The sequence below is a fragment of the Terrapene carolina genome, unplaced genomic scaffold (genome assembly GCF_002925995.2).
Source record: "Terrapene carolina triunguis isolate 2854851 unplaced genomic scaffold, T_m_triunguis-2.0 Scaffold374, whole genome shotgun sequence".
In the NCBI taxonomy this organism is placed as follows: Eukaryota; Metazoa; Chordata; order Testudines; family Emydidae; genus Terrapene; species Terrapene triunguis.
The window spans coordinates 17,853,087-17,871,254 of NW_020664725.1; the positions used below are offsets into that span (position 1 = coordinate 17,853,087).

An 18,168-nucleotide genomic window follows, 5' to 3' on the forward strand; every position below is an offset into this window, starting at 1 on the left:
TGGGTAGTCCATTATTGTGGAACTTTAACAAGTCACTTAATATCATTAGCAGAATTGTTCTGGCTGAGTCCACATGCGGACATGGATTCTGCTGATTACTATAGTGTGTGCTGTTCTCCATGCAGAGATTCTACAGGTTGTATTAACCTCCAAAGCAACCAGGAGTTGGTTTGCATGAAAAGGGTCTCAAAACTAGGGAGTAACCCAGGCATACGGATAAGGGAGGCAGCTCTTACTAAGAATGATACTTAAGTTTTGGTGGCTTCTTAGAAATAATCATCCATTGTTCAAATCTGGGACAAATTCTTTTCACCATTAGGTATCTGTTTGTTTGGTGGTGGGAGGTACAATAAAGCTTCATTCTGCCCAAGTGTATCTTCATATTGATCTGTCTGTCTTCCAGGATCCAAAGCTCCTGAGGAGGAGGAAGGCACTTTCAGCTCCCCACTTATGTTTTGGCTGCAGCAAGAACAAAAGAGGAAAGAAAGCCTTGGTGAGAAGAAGCCAAAGAAAGGACTAGTTTTCGAGATCTCAAGTGATGATGGTTTTCAGATCTGTGCAGAAAGTATTGAAGGTGAGGACAGTGATTTCTGATTGCAACTTTTTCTGAGCTTTGTTCCCAGAGGTGAAAAACAAAAGATGCTTTTTGAGAAATTGTGCTCTCTGTATCAAGCTTCTTCAGAATAGACTTGTCTTCTCTTAGACATAAAGCTTTGGAACAAAATCCTATGCCAGAGTGCCTGGTTTGTGTTAAATGTCTGCATTGGCCCACTTTGTCTTGAATCCATTGACCAACAATGTTGTTGGTATATAAAGGAGTGGTGGGACAAAGCAAATAATTAACACATACCAGGCATTAGGTAATCTAAATTTTGTTTCAAATGTCATTGCTAAAGCAACTTATTTGCCTGTGCACCAATAAGTTTTTTTAGAGAGGGTGAAAACTGTATAACTACAGGAGAAGTAATGAGTTTATGGCCACTGATTGCATTTCTCTTTATATTTGCCACATGGCTTATTCACACTCTGCCACATGAGTGTTTTGCTAGATATTGATAGGTACTGTGTGCATACGCATACACGCACAGCCTCTGGACTTGGCTGCGTTACTGCAGACCTCGCTGAATGAGAAGACAATCCAGAGACGTACTGAGCTGCTGATCCAGTTACTCCTGATGTCTGATAGATGCAAAGCTTCTTTTATTGTTTTGTCTTCCATTTTCTAATCCCAGATGCCTGGAAATCACTGACTGATAAAGTTCAAGAAGCTCGTTCCAATGCCCGTCTGAAGCAGCTATCGTTTGCAGGTAATACCAAGCACTGAGGTTGTTTCCTCTTTGCCAGCAAGTGTATTTTAAGAGCAGATAAACCAATGTCATGAGGAAATTGTCAAACAAGAGTAGAGTCTTCAGAAGAAAAAGGGCAATTGCTTATAGACAGCTCACTTCTTTAAAGGAGAAACATTTCCAGCAGTAAATATTTTGATGTAAGCAGGGCAAAACTCCTCAAGGTTTGCATAAATAAAAAGCTCCACTATTGTAGCCACAGTAACTTTTATATGAGAATGATCGGGTCAGTGACTTTCTCTCCTATTACCTGATGCGTTACTTTGCGTCAGGGTTTGTGTTTGATCCACTGAGCAAGCTACATTTGCTGTGAAATGTTGGGCTTTTTTGTACAAAGCTTAGGCAATTTTGCTACTTTTTCAAATAAGAAAATTATGCTACTTCTCTTAAGGTATGGTGGCTGGCCACCTGAGCCTATTTGACCTTTTTATTCTGTGTATTAGCTGCACAAATAGCACTAGTTTAGATGCGTCCTGGAGTTCTGCTGTGAAGTTGTTTAACAACATGGTATGATCAGAAATCTCCTCGATTCAGGTCAGACTGCCTACAATGGCATGTAGCCGATCTGCGATGCTAGCAGCAAATACCTCCAACGGCCAGTGATGGGACACTAAAGTGGGAGGGCTATGAGTTACTCCAGAGAATTCTTTCCAGGTGTCTGGCTGGTGGGTCTTGCCCACATGCTCAGGGTCTATATGATCCCCATATTTAGGGTCAGGAAGGAATTTTCCCCTGGGTCAGATTGGCAGAGATCCTGGGGGTGGTTTCACCTTCCTCTGCAGCATGGAGCACTGGTCACTTGCAGGTTTAAACTAGTGTAAGTGTTGGATTTTCTGTAACTTGAAGTCTTTAAACCATGATTTGAGTGCTTCAGTAACTCAGCCAGAAGTTAGAGGTCTATTATAGGAGTGGGTGAGTGAGGGTCTGTGGCCTACAGTGTGCAGGAGGTCAGACTAGATGATCATGATAGTCCCGTCTGACCTTAAAGTCTATGAAGCACTAATGTAACTGCATAGCATACAAGTGGAATGCCCAGAGTTACCCTATAAGCTCCAGTGTAGGTTTTTTATTAGTTAGGCATAGTTTATACGCCTGCTATAGGAGTTAGCATTCTGACCAACTTAATCACTATGTAAAAGCCACTGTCCTAGATGGTTGTAGTTCATCTGCTAGTTGCTGAACTGGGGATATGTCTTGATGCAGAGACTGAAACAAAAGAAATTTTATTTTAAGTTCTCATTAGAAATCAAACAATGTAGCTAATGCAGAGCTCTGGCAGGAGCTTCCACTGGTTTCTGATGGGCTGGTTTATTTTCCAGGCTGCCTGTCTTCACTGACTCGTGGTTTCTTACCCTTTCCTTTTGTCCTTGTTCTAGGTGTGAATGGTTTGAGGATGCTGGGGATTATCCATGATGCTGTTGTGTTCCTGATTGAGCAGCTTTATGGAGCAAAGCATTGCCACAATTACAAATTTAGGTTCCACAAACCAGAGGAGACCAATGAACCCCCATTGAATCCACATGGCTCTGCTAGGGCTGAAGTCCACCTCAGGTAAGTGTGAGCTTTCTGATGGGTGGGACTTGACCAGTCTACTAGCCAGCGTAAGAGACTTTCCCTTGCAAGTGAGAGGGAATAAACTGTAAACTTCTACAAAATTTAAGCTTTAAACTAAAAACAAGATTATAGGTTAATGGTATCTTCCAAATGTAAACTGATGGCCTGTATATTCCTGAGTCTGCATGCAGCTCTAGTACTTCTTCTGTTGCTCTTAGCTTTGCCAAGCAGTAGGAAATTGAAATTAATAAAACTGCCCACTTTACCACTTCCATTCACAATCCTAACGATTGTTTATTTGATGTTGCTGCCTTACACAGCTTTGATCAGCACCTGAGGTGAGCATGAATCACTGAGAAGGAAATGAAAGTTAGGCCAGAGAAGTGATAGAGTAGCAGACACACATAGCCCTTGCAGCAGCCAAGATATTGTTGAAAACTAACTTTGCCAGTAATACACATGTTCTTTGCCCTCCAGGAAGTCAGCATTTGATATGTTCAATTTCCTGGCTTCTAAACACCGACAGCCACCAGAATACAACCCCAATGATGAGGAAGAGGAGGAAGTGCAGCTGAAGTCTGCTCGGTATGCAACTGGATTTATGTCTCCAAAAGGGAAAAGGGGAGGGTACTAAGAAGAAAAGCCAAATATTTTGGTCTTGTCTATTGCACCTGGAGGTGTGGTGTTACAACTTTAAATGTACAAAACACTAGACAATAGATTGTAGAGGACAATCAGGGAGCTGGCTACTGAACATGGCCAGCCCCTCTCTAATCTGTTTTCATGCTACTGCAGGATGTTCTGATCAGCATTCTGGGAAAATAAGGCAAAAAAGTTTACTTTACTTATATTAAATTTGCAGAAGAGGAGAGCTGGTTAGCAGTAAGGAGTTTGTCTGAGATCTGAGGTTGAATTAAGAACAGCTTTATAATATAATATTTATAGAAAAATACACTGTATTAAACTTGGTTGCTTTCTCAGTGGGCATTGGGCTGCAGTGTCACAGTGACTAAATGTTAGTATTTTTGAAACTATACCGACTAATGCTTGGCATGGGCTCTCGAATAAAGGTGATCACTTAGCAGTGTCTCTTTGTTCTAGGAGGGCAACTAGTATGGATCTGCCAATGCCCATGCGATTCCGACACTTGAAGAAGACCTCCAAGGAGGCAGTTGGTGTCTACAGGTATGGTTTTACTCTGGTGCTTTAACTCTGTCTAGGGCAGAAGGTGATTAAAAATTGAAAACTCTTTCTAAAGTCCGACTGGAATGTTGAAGGGAAAGAGTTCTCTCTCTCCCTTCGTCTCTTCCCTTTCTTTGTTTTCAGGTCAAATCTTTAAAAAGCTGATCCTCAGTACAAACCACTTATTCCTGCCAGCTCACCTTGGTGATAGCTCAGGCATTTATTTTTGGGGTGGGAAGGGAAGCTAAAAATGTTTAGGTTACTTGCATATGATAAAAACACAGTGAGGAGAGTCAAACCCTTCGTCCCGTTGATGAAGAGTTAGCCTATGTGCTAAGGTTTTCTGATCTTCAGTTGATACAACATGGTCCAGTTGCATTGGTTGATCTATTCTCTTACCTTGTTTCTTGTTACTAGGTCTCCCATCCATGGCCGGGGCCTATTCTGCAAAAGGAACATTGATGCAGGTGAGATGGTGATTGAATATTCAGGCAATGTTATTCGCTCCATCCTCACTGACAAACGAGAGAAGTACTATGACAGCAAGGTGAGTTCTGTAGCTTTCATCAACATTTGTAAAAGGCACAATTAAACCCATTCACAGCACTTTTCTCTGGTTGGCGAGCTGAAGGGAGCATTCCCAAGAGGAAACTGATAATTGTCTTTCACAGGGGTTATGGAACTGAAACCCTGCCCTAATGTGTGGAGTCCTATAAAATATTAGCACTTACATAGTACTCCTAATCTTCAGTGTACTGTACAAACAGCTGATCCTCACAACCCTCTGTGTGGTAAGGAGTATAGATGGGGAACGAAGGCAGAGGAGCTAAGCTGTTTGCCCCAGTTCAGAGAGGGGATTGGTGTCATAGCCAAGATTAGAACAGAAGATATTCTGGCTGCCATTCCTGTGCTCAAACCACTAGATAATTCGTCTGACAACATAAGTTGTAGAGGCCAAACAAATTTTACAGTCTGATGTGTGTTTGCTTTGGAGAAGGCCTGAATTAAATGCCCATTGTTGGCGGCAACTTCTCCTATACATATCAGCAATTTCTTCTTGAAGACTCTTTTCTGTTTATGTTGACGTAGACATTTGCAGAATAATGTTGAACTGAAAATAATTATGAAAAAGAGAGAAGTTTCACATTTGTGACATCCCAAGTGCTTTCGGACAGAGCCAAAACATGTTTGTGGTGACTTTAAAACTAGTGACTTCCAGTTGCAATGCAATGTTATGACCTCCAGCAGCAGTTTGTAGAGAATGGGCCCCGAGCCTGGCCAGACTTGGTCTGTGGGGATTGCATGGGGCATAAATATGTCTGTGTAGGTGCAAGGGTGAGTTAAAGGGAGTCAAGTAAATGTATCGTGCAAACTTCAATAGGCGTGAAAATTGCACCTGAACTCTGTAGTTTGGGGTTCTAGACTTCCCAGTTTTTCCAGCACTGACTGGCGCTCTAGCAGCACTTCCTTTGCTTCCTCCAAGGGCTTAGGAAATATTTGAGCCCTGCATCAGCACTGCGGATTCAAAGGGTATGAGGATAAAATGGCTCAAGCAAGTACCTTATAACTGAAGAGTGGCTGCAGGATTCTAAGGAGATCATGGTTCCACACCAACTACATTTTGATTTCTCTTGTTTAGTTATGGTAATAAACAATCTCCTGAAACTCCAGGCAGGGGAGAGGGACTCTTGGCTTCCCTGAACTCTAAATGCCTTTCTTTCCTCCATGCCCAGGGGATTGGCTGCTACATGTTCCGCATTGATGACTCTGAAGTGGTAGATGCCACTATGCACGGAAATGCAGCCCGCTTCATCAACCACTCATGTGAGCCCAACTGTTACTCCCGTGTAATCAACATTGATGGCCAGAAACACATCGTCATCTTCGCCATGCGCAAAATCTACCGCGGGGAGGAACTCACGTATGACTACAAATTCCCCATTGAAGACGCCAGCAACAAACTGCCTTGTAACTGTGGCGCCAAGAAGTGCAGGAAATTCTTAAACTAAAACTTTCATGAGCTGTGAGTGAGCCCTGAAGGGCCTGGGGCGAACCAAAGTTACAATGCATTTCCTTCCCGCCATTTGGGGGAGAGAGGGGAGGACAGAGATGGAAATGAAGATTGACGGGGGCTCAGGGACGTAAGTGATGACTGCGCTTCTCCGCCAGAGTCCACATCTTCATGTCTCACATGCGCACACTTATCCTTTGTGAAAGACACGGATGATCAGAGAAGATCCTCAATATGATTGTTATACTTTTTCCACTCCCCCCCCCTCCAGTATTTGTCATTGTGGGATAGTGAGCGGGAGAGGGGAAGGGTGGATGGATGAGGCAAAACAGACCAAAACCCATATATGGGTAGAGGCCTCAGATTTTGTCCTTTGTTGTTTCTGGTTTGTCAGGACTCTGTGACCAGCTTTGCCAGGAACGGCAATGTGGGGTTTTCAGTTTCCTTCGCTTGCTGTGTCATAATTTAAAAAAGCGCAGTACTTGACTGAGCTTTTCCTCAGGAGAGAGACTGTATCCCATCAACCAGCTCCATGAAGGATGTTCTGAGTGTCTGGTTCCTGCCACCATGCATTTCCAAAACACTATTTGTGAGCAGGCTGGGTCTTATCAGACTTCTTAGAGCAGCCATAGGTGGCCCCAGTGCATTTCTCTTGGTTGGTCTGTCCTTTATTGGGGCCTGGGAAGAGTAAATAAGGCTAGGGTAACCTACAGCAGCCTGTAAGTGAACTGAAAAGGGTTTCAGTAGCATTTTCCTCTGAAATTCCTGTTTTTGTATAAGAGAGTTCCTAGCTATTTTAGTAAAGGAAGGGGCTGTGTTGGGTTTATGCCAACTGATTACAGTGATTCACTCTTCAGGATTTACAGCCCAAAGTGGAAATCCTTGTCAGCAAAGGCCTTGTTTCAGTAATTAAGTCCTTTGTAGAGTAGGAACAACTCTTCTCCCATGTTTCTGCCATCAGAAATGGGCACTCTTCTTTGGTCTAGGGAGAGATCTGCCTCCCTACCTCTGACCTGTCCAAGCAATGGAAATCCACGCGCAGAGTAGCAGGACCTGCAGCTGTCAGAAATGGAGAGCAGCTCTATTAGCCAGCCCGCACTCCCAAACAGAAAGTAGCAAAGGCGATTTGCAGAGATTGCAGCTGGAGAAGCTCTGCTCACATGGTTTAAATAATGTAGTAGGATAAATGAATCAGGCAAATGAGTGATTTCTCTAAGCACATCCCTCTCTCTAGATCCATTTCTAGGTTACGGTTACGTCAATCTTCCTTGTAAGACATAGGAATAGGCACCAAAAGGGGGTTTTAAAAGCTCAGTAGACATGCAAGGCCAAACACTAACAGTCTGAGCATACTCCTTGTAGCATTTAAAAATGTGTTTAGGAAACCAGTTTGCAACTGCCACAATTAAACCCACCTGAGTGAAATAGTAAATCCATTTAAAAAGCAAAACAGAATGACACTAGTCCTGGTTCAAGCGGGAAAACTTCCCCCCCTTTTGGATCCAAAAAAAAAAAAAAGCCCCAACCCTGTTAAATTAAGTGATTGGATTTTACTCTGTTCTGTTTACAGTGTAGTATTTAAGGTTTTATAAATGTAAATATATTTTGTATATTTTTCTATGAGAAGCACTTCATAGGGAAAAGCACTTATGACAAGGCTATTTTTAAACAGTGGTATTATCCTAATTTAAAATAATCTGTTTTTAATAATTTTTTATTTTCATAGGATGGTTATAGGAAATATCTGGCTGGACATAGTCTGATCCTTCCTCCAGAGAGAGGGATACTTTTATTTTTATTTTACTTTTAATCTTGTTCTGCCTTGTTGACTTAAGTAACTGTTTCCTGGAAGCTTTGGCTGGACCTTAATTATATTGATTTGTCAAGGGAGAGGGCATGGGGAACAATCACCCAACTCAGGAGGAGTTTGACTCAGTGGAACTTTATTTGAACGTCTGTGTTAACTTTTTTGGTACAGTTTTCCTACCGCTGGGCAGAAAGAGGCATGATTCTGCCTTGACACATGCCACTGTTCTGTTTATAGAAAGGTGAAGGAGAGGGGGTAATAATCGCTATCTTTACTTTTCCATTAGTTTGGTCAGAGCTCAGAATTAGGAATATGGCAGGAAATACGAATTTTTCCACCTTGCTCTTTCCATTTAAATCTTGCAGAGCAGACATGTCCTCCTCAGTAATTCACTGATCCTGCCAGGATACTTACTGAGCGTGAGTGGTCCCTGCATCTCTGGAGAGATCACTTTAACTTAAGCCCAGGACTGTGATTGGTAGCAGGGAAAGCCAACTTCCCATCACTCACTACTGTGTTTCTAAAGCAGCTTCACTGGATAAAGAGCCAGAGTGGGTTTTCATTCTCGGAAAATTCTCAACTCTTCAACCAGAGAAACTTGGTCCTGTGGAAATTGAGCAAAGCAATAGAACCACAGCCCTGCCTTTGTTCACCATCATTGTTAGGAACAGGTGTGGGATTTGCACCCACCAATGCACTTCTCAGCCCTGAGTGCCTCTCACTTGGAAACATATGAATTTTTCCTTTGAACAGTAAAATGATAATGTACTCCTCTCTCATCTGTCCCTGTGGACAGGCCATCTACAATTTGCTGAATTAGCAAATTGAAAGGCTGCTATGAAACAGCATCAGCAGCCGCCTATGGAAATTGGACAGCATTGACTAATAACTCCTTAGCGCTCACAGTCCAGCACTATGTAACTGTGCCATTCAACCCCAGAGACCTCTTCCTCTGACCGGAGAATGAAATGCAGCACTCAGAAGGGTCAGGAATTGCTGGTTCCTTTTTTTATTGCACTGTGTGATTATTATTTTGTAAAACTTTTTTTAAAGGAAAAATCAAAGGCAAAGCTGCACGTGTTACTGAAATGATTTGATGCACTGACAGTTTGGGAATGCACACACACTGAGAGGCCAGAAAGCATGTCTGGGGAAATCTCAGCTCAGCATCCCTAGACACAACTCTTCGCGGCAGTGCTGGGGGACAGTTCCAGTGCTGGACACACCAGTGAATTTTAACTTCAGAATGGTCTAGTTCAATCATTTTCCCCCTTCTCCCTCCTGCTGATATCCCTTAATCTGGCAGAGAATCAGCCTCTGCAGCTGACAACAATCCCATTCTTGTCTCTTGCCAAAAATCTGTGTAGCTATCAGCTATTTGATAAGCAAAATTGAGTCCTCACCAGAAATCCACACTAAGAGCAAGGTCTGATCAGGAAACACTGCTCCCACAAACCCCCTTAGGAAAAAACACAAGAAGAGGGGGAAAAATAAGTGAAGGAGAAAACAGAAGAGAGATACCACCTGAGTCCCTCTGAGAACCAGGCACTAGAAATTTCCTCTACCGTGAGGACTGAGAGCGCAAATGGATCAGGCTAGAATTTGGTAGAAGATCCAGCTCACTGAATGCTTTGCTGCTATACCTGTTGTGGCTGCCTTAACTAGCAGCCACTGTGGCCAGTGAAACTGTCTGTAAACCAGAGAAGCTGAATTGTGCTGACTTACAGGCTGGGCCAGGGGTCCCCTTGGCTCCCCACTTCCATTGTTCTCACCAGTCTATCTCCAGCACAGAGGTTTTCAGTCACTTACAGTTTTAAACAAATAAAAGGAAGGTGGGGAGAAGCCTTGGCAGCTAGTATTTAAGTTTTCAATGATTCATCTGTAAGACACAGGCCTATGTGCCCTTTAACCCTGTCCTGCCCAGGCTAATAGTGAGCACAATGCAGCTTCCTCGTATATGAATGTATATTTTATAAGGACTGACATAGATCATGATATCTGAAAATACTAAAAGTCAAACCTTAAGGCATTTATTTTTATTTGTACAAACCAATTTTTTTAAAGGAAAAGCGGGTCATTGCAAAGGGCTGGGTATAATCTTTTTATTTCATTTTCTTTCATTTCCAAGCAATACCAGGTTCTTCAGCAAGATGGTCTTTGTGCAGAATCATGCCATTCAAACCCATACTACTGGTCCATACTCAACACACTTGCGAGTTTTTTTATAACTATAAATATGATATATATAGGAACTAATATAGTAATGCACCGTGTAATGAAGCCTAGTTCAGTATCGGTCCATGGCTTTTAATTCTCTTAACACTATAGATAAGGATTGTGTTACAGTTGCTAACAAAGGCAGGAAAAATAATCAAGCTGTGTACTTCTGGGTTAACAAATGTAAACTGAGGGGGGCTTGCTTGGCACTAGTGCAGAACACCTCAGTGTGAAGAGTGACAGCATTCACATTCAGGAACTTGCTGCAGAAATGAAATACTTAGCCCGTAGTTTCCCTGCTTGAGGATTTTTCTGACCTTCAATGTTACCAGTCAGTACTTGTACAACTTGTTTTTTTGTTTTTTGGAATTTTTTTTTTTTTTTTTTGGTTATGAATGTTGGGGTACCACCTGCATATAGGGAAAAATGTGTTCTGTGCTTTCCTGGTATCTTTTTAACAAGGTACTGTAGCTTTGTCTATCAACCAAGAACTATACTTGTGGTGTTTCTTTTATTAAACTTAACAGTCTCTTTAGTAAATACAGATAGGTGAATAATTGTTCAAAAAAAAAAAAAAGCTTTTCAAAAGAAAAGGTTTATTTTTAAAAAAAAACAAATTTTAAAAAAAATAAAAAAAAAAAAAAAATTTTTTAATTAATTTTTTAATTGTTTTATTCAAAAATTAAGATAAAAAAAAAAAAAAAAAAAAAAAAAAGGAAATGTCTAAAGTACATCAGTGTTAACTCCCTGTCACAGGGACGAAGGAAATACTTTAATAGTTAAAAAACAATGCTGAAAGCTCTGCGAAAGACTGAATGTAAAAATAAAAAAGTGTATATAGTTGTAAAAAACAAAAAGGAGTTTTTAAACATGTTTATTTTCTATGCACTTTTTTTTATTTAAGTGATAGTTTAATTAATAAACATGTCAAGTTTATTGCTGCAGAGGGTGACTCTTGATTTACTTTATTTTTAAAAAGCTGGAGAGGAGGAGGTGTTCCAGTGCCACCATCGCTCAGTCTCATCATATGAATCACCCTTTCTTCAGAAAAGGCACATGGGTATCATGTGGCTTCATTATTACTATTTGTGTTGTAGTGCCATAGATGTGACTGGTGCACTGTGAAAGAAATGAGTCCCTGCCTCAAAAGGGGATGGTTCTTGACAGGTAACCTTGAAACATAAGGGCATGCAGTGATGCCATGAAAGAAAAGTTAGAAGGTACAGACGGGAGAGAACTGTGCTTGGGAGGTTTGAGAATGGGTGGTGTGGGATTCGAGCTCCCTTTACCTTTGCCAGGAGCTGAAGAGGAGTCTCCTGCAGTAGCGTGGCTGACGTTGTATGAAGGGATACAAGCGGCTCGGACAAAAGGTATGTAGAGAGGGAAGAAGCTAAAAACAAGGCAATTTTGAATTGGCTTCTGAAAGCTCTGGGATATTGAGCAGAGTTGCTTACGGAGATGATGGTGCAGGCAGCAGTACTAATGGAGAGTGAGCTATTGAAGGGTAAGGAAGGAGGCCTCGTCCCTCCCAAGTCCTTGATCCCTCATGGTCACAGAACAAGTGAAACACCATTTGTAAAAATCACCCAGGTGTTAAGTAGACCCTGTGCCAAGAGTGTGTGTGTACTTTGTGACTTGTGTGTGGGATTTTACTGTGGCATTGGGCATCCATGTTCTAAGCTCTTCAGGAAACAGAAACATTCACATATATTCAGCATCTCCCTATCATCTTGGCCTGTGATACAGAATTAGTTCAAAGCATTATGAAACTCAACTGAATGGAAGGAAAGTTAGCTATATTAGTGTAGTCAATGTTTATATGCTGCTAGAGCCCAAAGGCCTCAGTTGGGGTTGGGGCCGCATTGCAGGGCACTGTACAAACCGCCAGCCAGCCAACAGCCACAGATACACTGAGGGAATGCGGATCCAATGAACCTGGGGAGGAATTGGCCCTGCTGGCTTAGTTTCATGGATGGTGGATAGCTGGTTTCAGTTGAGGGCAAAGAAAAGAAGGGGAAGAACAGGCCCCGCTTGTCACCTTTCCAGCGATGCCCTTTGCTGTGGTGCCTGGAGAACCATCCAGCGGGGCATCCTGAGGCGGACAAGACACTGACAGTGGGGATTTTATCAGGGGTTTTCCTCAGGCATGAAGCCAGCATAGAGGTGTCTGAGGGAGAAACTGCCTTGTGGGCAGTGAAGACTGGGAACACTGGCAAAGCGAACACAAGTTGACATCACCTTAGGTAAGTAGGTCACCAAGTGGAGTGAAGCAACATTATGAACTGCCTGGAAGGTAAAGACAAGTATCTTTTATTTGATATACAGGTGAAGGAGGAACTGGCAGAGGGACTCAGGGCCTGACGTCAGAATCCCGAGAATAACATCTTGGCAGAAGCATGGTGAAGACACAAGGGGAGTAAGGGTGCAGGAGTCCAAGTCAGAGGAGAAGAGGGTTCTGTAGCCAAGACATTCAGGGATCCGGGCTTGGACAACAATTTTGGCTGTGTATGCAGGGGGGAAAGTCCGATGCCAGAGGAGACGTGAAAGAAAACTGTGAAGATTTAGCAATGACCTGAATGTGCATCCAGTTTATTTCCATGTCTGTGCAATAGAAACTGGTAGTGCTTTGGGTGGGGCTAGAACCCCTTTCCCTGCCCTCTCCCCCACACATCCTGTTACTGACCTCAACGCCTGCAATGGTTTTAGTGAGTTCAGCTCACATTTGACATTTTGAATGTCTGGACCCTGCAATTCCACTGCTGTCCTTGCCTGCAGTTAACAGCCAGCAGGCCCTCTGGAGGCTTGATCTGCCTCTAGCATCCTGTCCCTGGCCAAAGGGCCATGTGAACATTAACTTCCCCTGCTGCTCTGCAGCGCGGTGCCCCCATCTCCTCCCCCACTCCTATTGGCTGCTTTTAGGCCAGTCCCCAATTGTGTCTCCAGACCTCATTCCTGGCTTGCTAGAGGTGCCTTTTCCTGCCTCTCACTGTGCTGTTAAACATGGCTACAGCCAAGGACAGAGCGGTTCTGCAAACAATCTTTAACCCCAATACCCCTTTTGGGGATATCCCTGGGTTAGATGAGGAAGAGGAGGCAGCAGCAATCCAAGGGGAAGGTGAGGTTTGATTCAGCAGCAGTTGTACCTCTGGGGCCTCAGATTCTTGCTGGTAACTAAATGTCTGTGCAGTGGCTGTGATTTACCTTTCCAGTGGCGGACTTTGCCATTGAGGAGGTGTGTGCTGGCACTGGTTAATGAAGGGAAGAACTGTCTTCATTGTGAACAATGGCACTGCTGTAATCCAAGAGAAGTCAGTGGAGTTACACCAGGGAAGAACTAGTTGCAGGGATGTTGTGGAATGATCCAGTCTTCCCCTGGCAGTGACTGGTGGGGGCTTGGAAGCCAGGGCAGAGCTCACTAAGAGCTGGAAGGAGAGCATGCTGATCTCTAGAAAGACATGCCAGTTGGACTAACTGGACCCTAATGGGACTAGGGCCCTCACTAGTTAGCACCTGGAAGCTCTTCTCAGCCCTGGAGGGGGAAATCTCTACAATGCAGACAAAGTGATGCAAGAGAGCTGCCTGCTTGCCTCTTGTCATGCTGCCTGTCTGTCACTTAGATGAGAAGAGAACAGCAGGTCCCTGCATCTATGACTCCTTACCAGATAATGGTGCAACTGGGAGTTGGGGGAGGGCCCACAGAGCAGGGCCACAATTACAGAAGGTGGGGTAGCAGATACCTGCCTGATCACCTAAGCCTGCCTTCTACATTCGGCCAGTGCAGGCATCTCGGGGCCACGTCGCCTTCCCCCAAACTCACAAAATTGTTACAAATAACCAAGGAGTCAGGCCTGGATCAGGTGCTGAGTGGATCCCATTGGACCCACCCCTGGGTCAGGCAGTCCTGTGGAAAGGGATCACACAGGAGACAGGAAAGTTCCTCTTCTAATTCACTGGGGAACAGCTTGAACACTTTGGCCTTGGGGCCAGGACCCAGGCACTTTGCAGTGAGGTTCCTGGTCTCTCTTTGGGGCAGCAGGTTTAGGTGAATCTGAATGTGTGTGGGGAAATTAAACTGCATGTTGGATTTAAATGCAGCCTGCTGCCCAGTCTGCATGCCTGCCTGAGTAAAGGTGCCCAATGGGGATCTGCTGTCACAGCAACCCATGACATGCCTGGGCACCTCTCTCAACCCTTGGTGGATCAGGAAAGCAGAGCCCAAGACCAGCTCAGAGCCCCCATATTAACCCCTGCTCCAGTGGGCTCTCCTGTCCCATGCCTGGTGGTGGTGAGACTCTCCCCTCACTGTGCCCTGGTCTGGTACAGGGGATCGCCCCCCCCCCACGCCAAGCGCAAAGCACTGCATAAATGAGGCTTTTCCTTTATGCATGTCACAGATGGAGCTTTCGCCTCAGAGCTGCTGGAGCAAGTCAAAGACCTGGAGCTGCAGGGGGTTTTGGCAGCTGAATCGGGAGATGTGAACACGGCCCTTGAGAGATTCAGCCAGGCCATTCGGCTCCTTCCGGAGCGAGCCTCGTGCTACAACAACCGTGCCCAGGCCCTTCGTCTCAAAGGGGATGTGGCAGGTAAATGAGGAGGGGAGTTGTGCCCATCACGCCTGGGTTGGCAGTTACGTTGGGGAGGGCAGCAAACCGATGGTCTGACTGGTTCTGGGGTTACTGGGCCAGGCGTGGGGTCTGATGGGCAGCAATGCAGTCACAGCACAACGTATGTGAATTGCACACAATAGAGAAGGAGCTTCTAAGCTCAGCACTGGGGGCCAGGAACTCCTAGGTTCAATCCTGACTTGTGACCCAATGTTTCATGTGATGTTCCTGTGACCCAGGACTTCCTTCTGTGGGTCCTGAAATGCCCATTTTTTAGGTCCTATTGTTCGTTCCAGTGTGTAGTAGCACTGGGTAGAATTTGCTCTGTATTTACCAGGAACACACTTTCAGAGTGATGAACGGGGTTTGGAGTGGAGTAAGATGAGTAGAGACACTACTGGAGATGCGCTGGGGCTCACAGTCAATGTTCATGATTCTTGGTCCGTGTTCCATAATAGATAAATTCAGAAGAAGTTCTCTCTCCCCTCTGAGTACCTGCCCATGTTGTGGATGGGTCAGGAGCTGGTGCACAGCATAGAAAATAGCAACAGAAGGTCCTGTGGCACCTTTAAGACTAACACGGCTACCCCTCTGAGCATAGAAAATAGGCACTTTTTTATCTATTGAATGAACATTTCATGACCCTAAAACAAGTCCTCACGAAAGGACCCTGTTTTTTTATTTTGAAAATGTTGTTACAGCATCTCAGCTCTGAGACACACTCCGCGGATGGCTTTGGTCACTGCCCTGTGCCCCATCTGTACGAGAGGGATAATACTTCACTCTTCCAACAGAAGGCAATGGAAAGTACCTAGTGCTGTGCATACTGATCATGGATCTGAACCCCCAGGAGCCTACAGCTGAGTCCCAGCACATTACACTGACCAAGGGCAGGCAGAGTTCACCCTTCTTCCATTCTGTCTTCTGTCTCCACACAGGTGCCCTGCAGGACCTGGACACAGCCCTGCACCTCAGCAAGGGCACAGGCCGTGCGGCATGCCAGTGCTTTGTGCAGCGAGGTCTCATCAAGGTGCTGCAGGGGCACGAGGATGATGCCAGGCAGGATTTTGAGCAGGGAGCCAGACTGGGTAGCGCCTTCGCTCGGCACCAGCTGGTCCTGATGAACCCCTATTCAGCGCTCTGCAACCAGATGCTGTTGGAGATGATGAGGAAGCTGCAGAACCCAGACATCCACGGAAGCAACTAGAGCCATCTGTCCAGGCAAGGGGTCAGGAGAGGGTTGCCAATGAATCATTCTGCTGGGCCAGGCAGACAGGATGCCCTCCACCTACCCCACATAGAATCCTGAGCTGGGGCAAGGGGAGCCTAGATCAGGGGTTCTCAACCATTTTCTTTGAGCCCCCCTTCTCCTCCCCAATAAAAACTCCACGGTCCAACTGTGCCACCACAACTTTTTCTGCATATAAAAGCCGGGGCTGGCGTTAGCAGGAAGCAAACAGGGAAATTGTCCGGGGCCCTGTGCCACAGGGGGCCCTGCAAAGCTAAGTTGCTCAGGCTTCGGCTTCAGCCGCAGGTGGTGGGGCTCAGGACCCTGGGCTGCAGTCCTGTGCGGCAGGGCTTTGGTTTTCTGCCCTGGGCCCTAGAAATTCTAATGCCAGCCATGCTTGGTGGACCTCCTCAAACCTGCTTGCAGCCCCCGGTTGAGAACCACTGGTCTAGATTGGTGTATCCTGAGCAATGGCCAGATGTTTGTGGGGAAGTTTGTCTTTTGCAGAGCCTGAGGCATCTCAATCCTGGCAGCCTCCGCTGGCCTGGCACAGAGCATGATCTGCAGTGTCTTTGTCACAGGCTGGTTCCCAGATGAGGCCTCCAGGCAGGTGAGCCACCTGGCAGGGACTCCCCAGGAGATGGGCCACTGTGTACAAACCAGCACAAGCCACTTCCTCCCCAGAAGCATTTGTCGTTTCTAGTAAAGCATTAGAACCTCATGAGTGGATCGGCTGGATCAGAATCACACCATATTCTGGACCGGCCTCCCCTGCGGCCGTTTCTCTCACTTGCTTGCTCCAGAGAAGAGCTGACCCTGCTTCAGCTTGGGCATTGTTCTTCCCTATCACAAATAAACTCTCTAGTTTGACTGGTGCTTGGCTCCAGTTGTCTGGGTGTAATTAATGTTCTTTTCACTTTTAAATGTAAGTAGTAATGAAAGAGTGCGATGAAAAAACCCACCCCCTTCCTGTGGCCCTAGCAAATGTAGCCATTGGGTTCTTCGGTTCCCCAGGTCCTTGTTCACATGTCACTCAGCTGGGGCTGGAACTCCACTGGCCTAGGCTCAGTAACAGTAGCCCACTGGACTGGGTCTTTGGAAACAGGATTCGATTCCCTGCTCTGGCCCGGATTCACTGTGGGATCACGGGCCAGTCACTCAGTCTTTCTGCCTTGGTTCCTTCATTGGTTTGGCTTGTCTTTTTAAACGGTTGGCGTTTTGAGGCAGGGACTTTCTCCATGTGCACATTCAGCACTTAACACAATGGGGCCTTGATCGTGACCGGGGCCTCTCTCTGCTCCTATGAGATGGTGGTTCGTGTACTGATTGCGTTCCTAATGCCGGCAGTGGCTTAAGTACACCCTGTCCTTTCATTTGCTTGCACTCCCTCTCCGGGCTCAGCATGATGCTGTTGTGTTTCGGTCTCTAGGACTGACCCCCAGGGCCTGTCTAGCTCCAAACATTTCCCACTTGAAATCATGGCAAACACCCCTCTTGACACTGGGGTTTTTAACCCTCTTTTCATTTTGGTTCCAGAATGTAAGGTCTGGTTCTAAGCTAGGTCAGAATCGGGTACGGGGTAGAGCCTGGCCCTGCTCCATCCTCGCCGCCAGCATTGTCCTAGGGTCGCTCAACGGGCATTTTACATAGTAGCTGTGTGCGGTAAATCACAGTAGCACCAGTTAATCCGACCTAAGCGTCCACACGAGCCAGCGGCCCCTGGTGACCGGATCCGGTTCGGATTGGTGCTCAGGCCGAGCCTTTGGCTCCGCCCTCCAGCCAATGGGGTTCGCAGCCAGGCTGCAGCGCCGGCCCCAAGCGAGGCTGGGACTGCAGCGGGCGGGCGCGGAGCCAGGGCCGGGCCGCTCCGCGAGCTCCGGGCAGCTGCCGCCGGGCCGGGCCGCGCGCTCTGCACCGCCCTGCCGGGATGGGCGGGACGCGGCCCGCGGCCCCTGCAGCGCCCCCAGGTAACCGCCCGCCGCGTGCTCGGGGCTCGCTCGCAGCAGAGCTGGGGGGCCCCCGGCGGGGGGCATCGGCTGCAGCCCGCGCGCCACCCCGGCGCCTCTGCGCCAGGTGTCCCGTGTGCGTGTGTGAGCCCGGCCCATGTGCCCCTGTGTGCGTGTGTGAGCCCTGCCCGTGTGCCCCTGTGTGCGTGTGTGTGAGCCCGGCCCATGTGCCCCTTGTGCGAGCCCTGCTCTGCCCGTGTGCCCCCTGTGTGC

At 46.2% G+C, this 18,168-nt stretch overlaps 2 protein-coding genes across 3 annotated transcripts in view; both read left to right on the plus strand.

Moving 5' to 3' along the window:
* KMT2A (lysine methyltransferase 2A) overlaps positions 1 to 10,697 on the plus strand; it is a 53,685-nt gene extending 42,988 nt beyond the window's left edge. The window contains exons 30-36 of the mRNA XM_026657893.2: positions 404 to 574; positions 1,233 to 1,307; positions 2,723 to 2,897; positions 3,378 to 3,485; positions 4,002 to 4,085; positions 4,500 to 4,629; positions 5,816 to 10,697. Coding sequence (XP_026513678.1) covers positions 404 to 574; positions 1,233 to 1,307; positions 2,723 to 2,897; positions 3,378 to 3,485; positions 4,002 to 4,085; positions 4,500 to 4,629; positions 5,816 to 6,091 — 1,019 coding nt within the window. The 3' untranslated portion in view covers positions 6,092 to 10,697. The remainder of the gene's footprint in view (positions 1 to 403; positions 575 to 1,232; positions 1,308 to 2,722; positions 2,898 to 3,377; positions 3,486 to 4,001; positions 4,086 to 4,499; positions 4,630 to 5,815) is intronic.
* Positions 10,698 to 13,055: 2,358 nt separating this feature from the next.
* On the plus strand, positions 13,056 to 16,824 carry TTC36 (tetratricopeptide repeat domain 36). 2 transcript variants are annotated; one of them, XM_024207275.2, is made up of 4 exons: positions 13,056 to 13,232; positions 14,512 to 14,700; positions 15,660 to 15,942; positions 16,531 to 16,824. In XM_024207275.2, exons 1-3 carry the CDS (start codon positions 13,118 to 13,120, stop codon positions 15,926 to 15,928), a joined length of 573 nt encoding a protein of 190 aa, XP_024063043.1. In that variant the 5' UTR covers positions 13,056 to 13,117; the 3' UTR covers positions 15,929 to 15,942; positions 16,531 to 16,824. The 2 variants fall into 2 exon arrangements, with proteins under 2 accessions (XP_024063043.1, XP_024063041.1); XM_024207273.2 differs by having other exon boundaries at positions 15,660 to 16,824.
* The last annotated feature ends 1,344 nt before the right edge of the window (positions 16,825 to 18,168 follow it).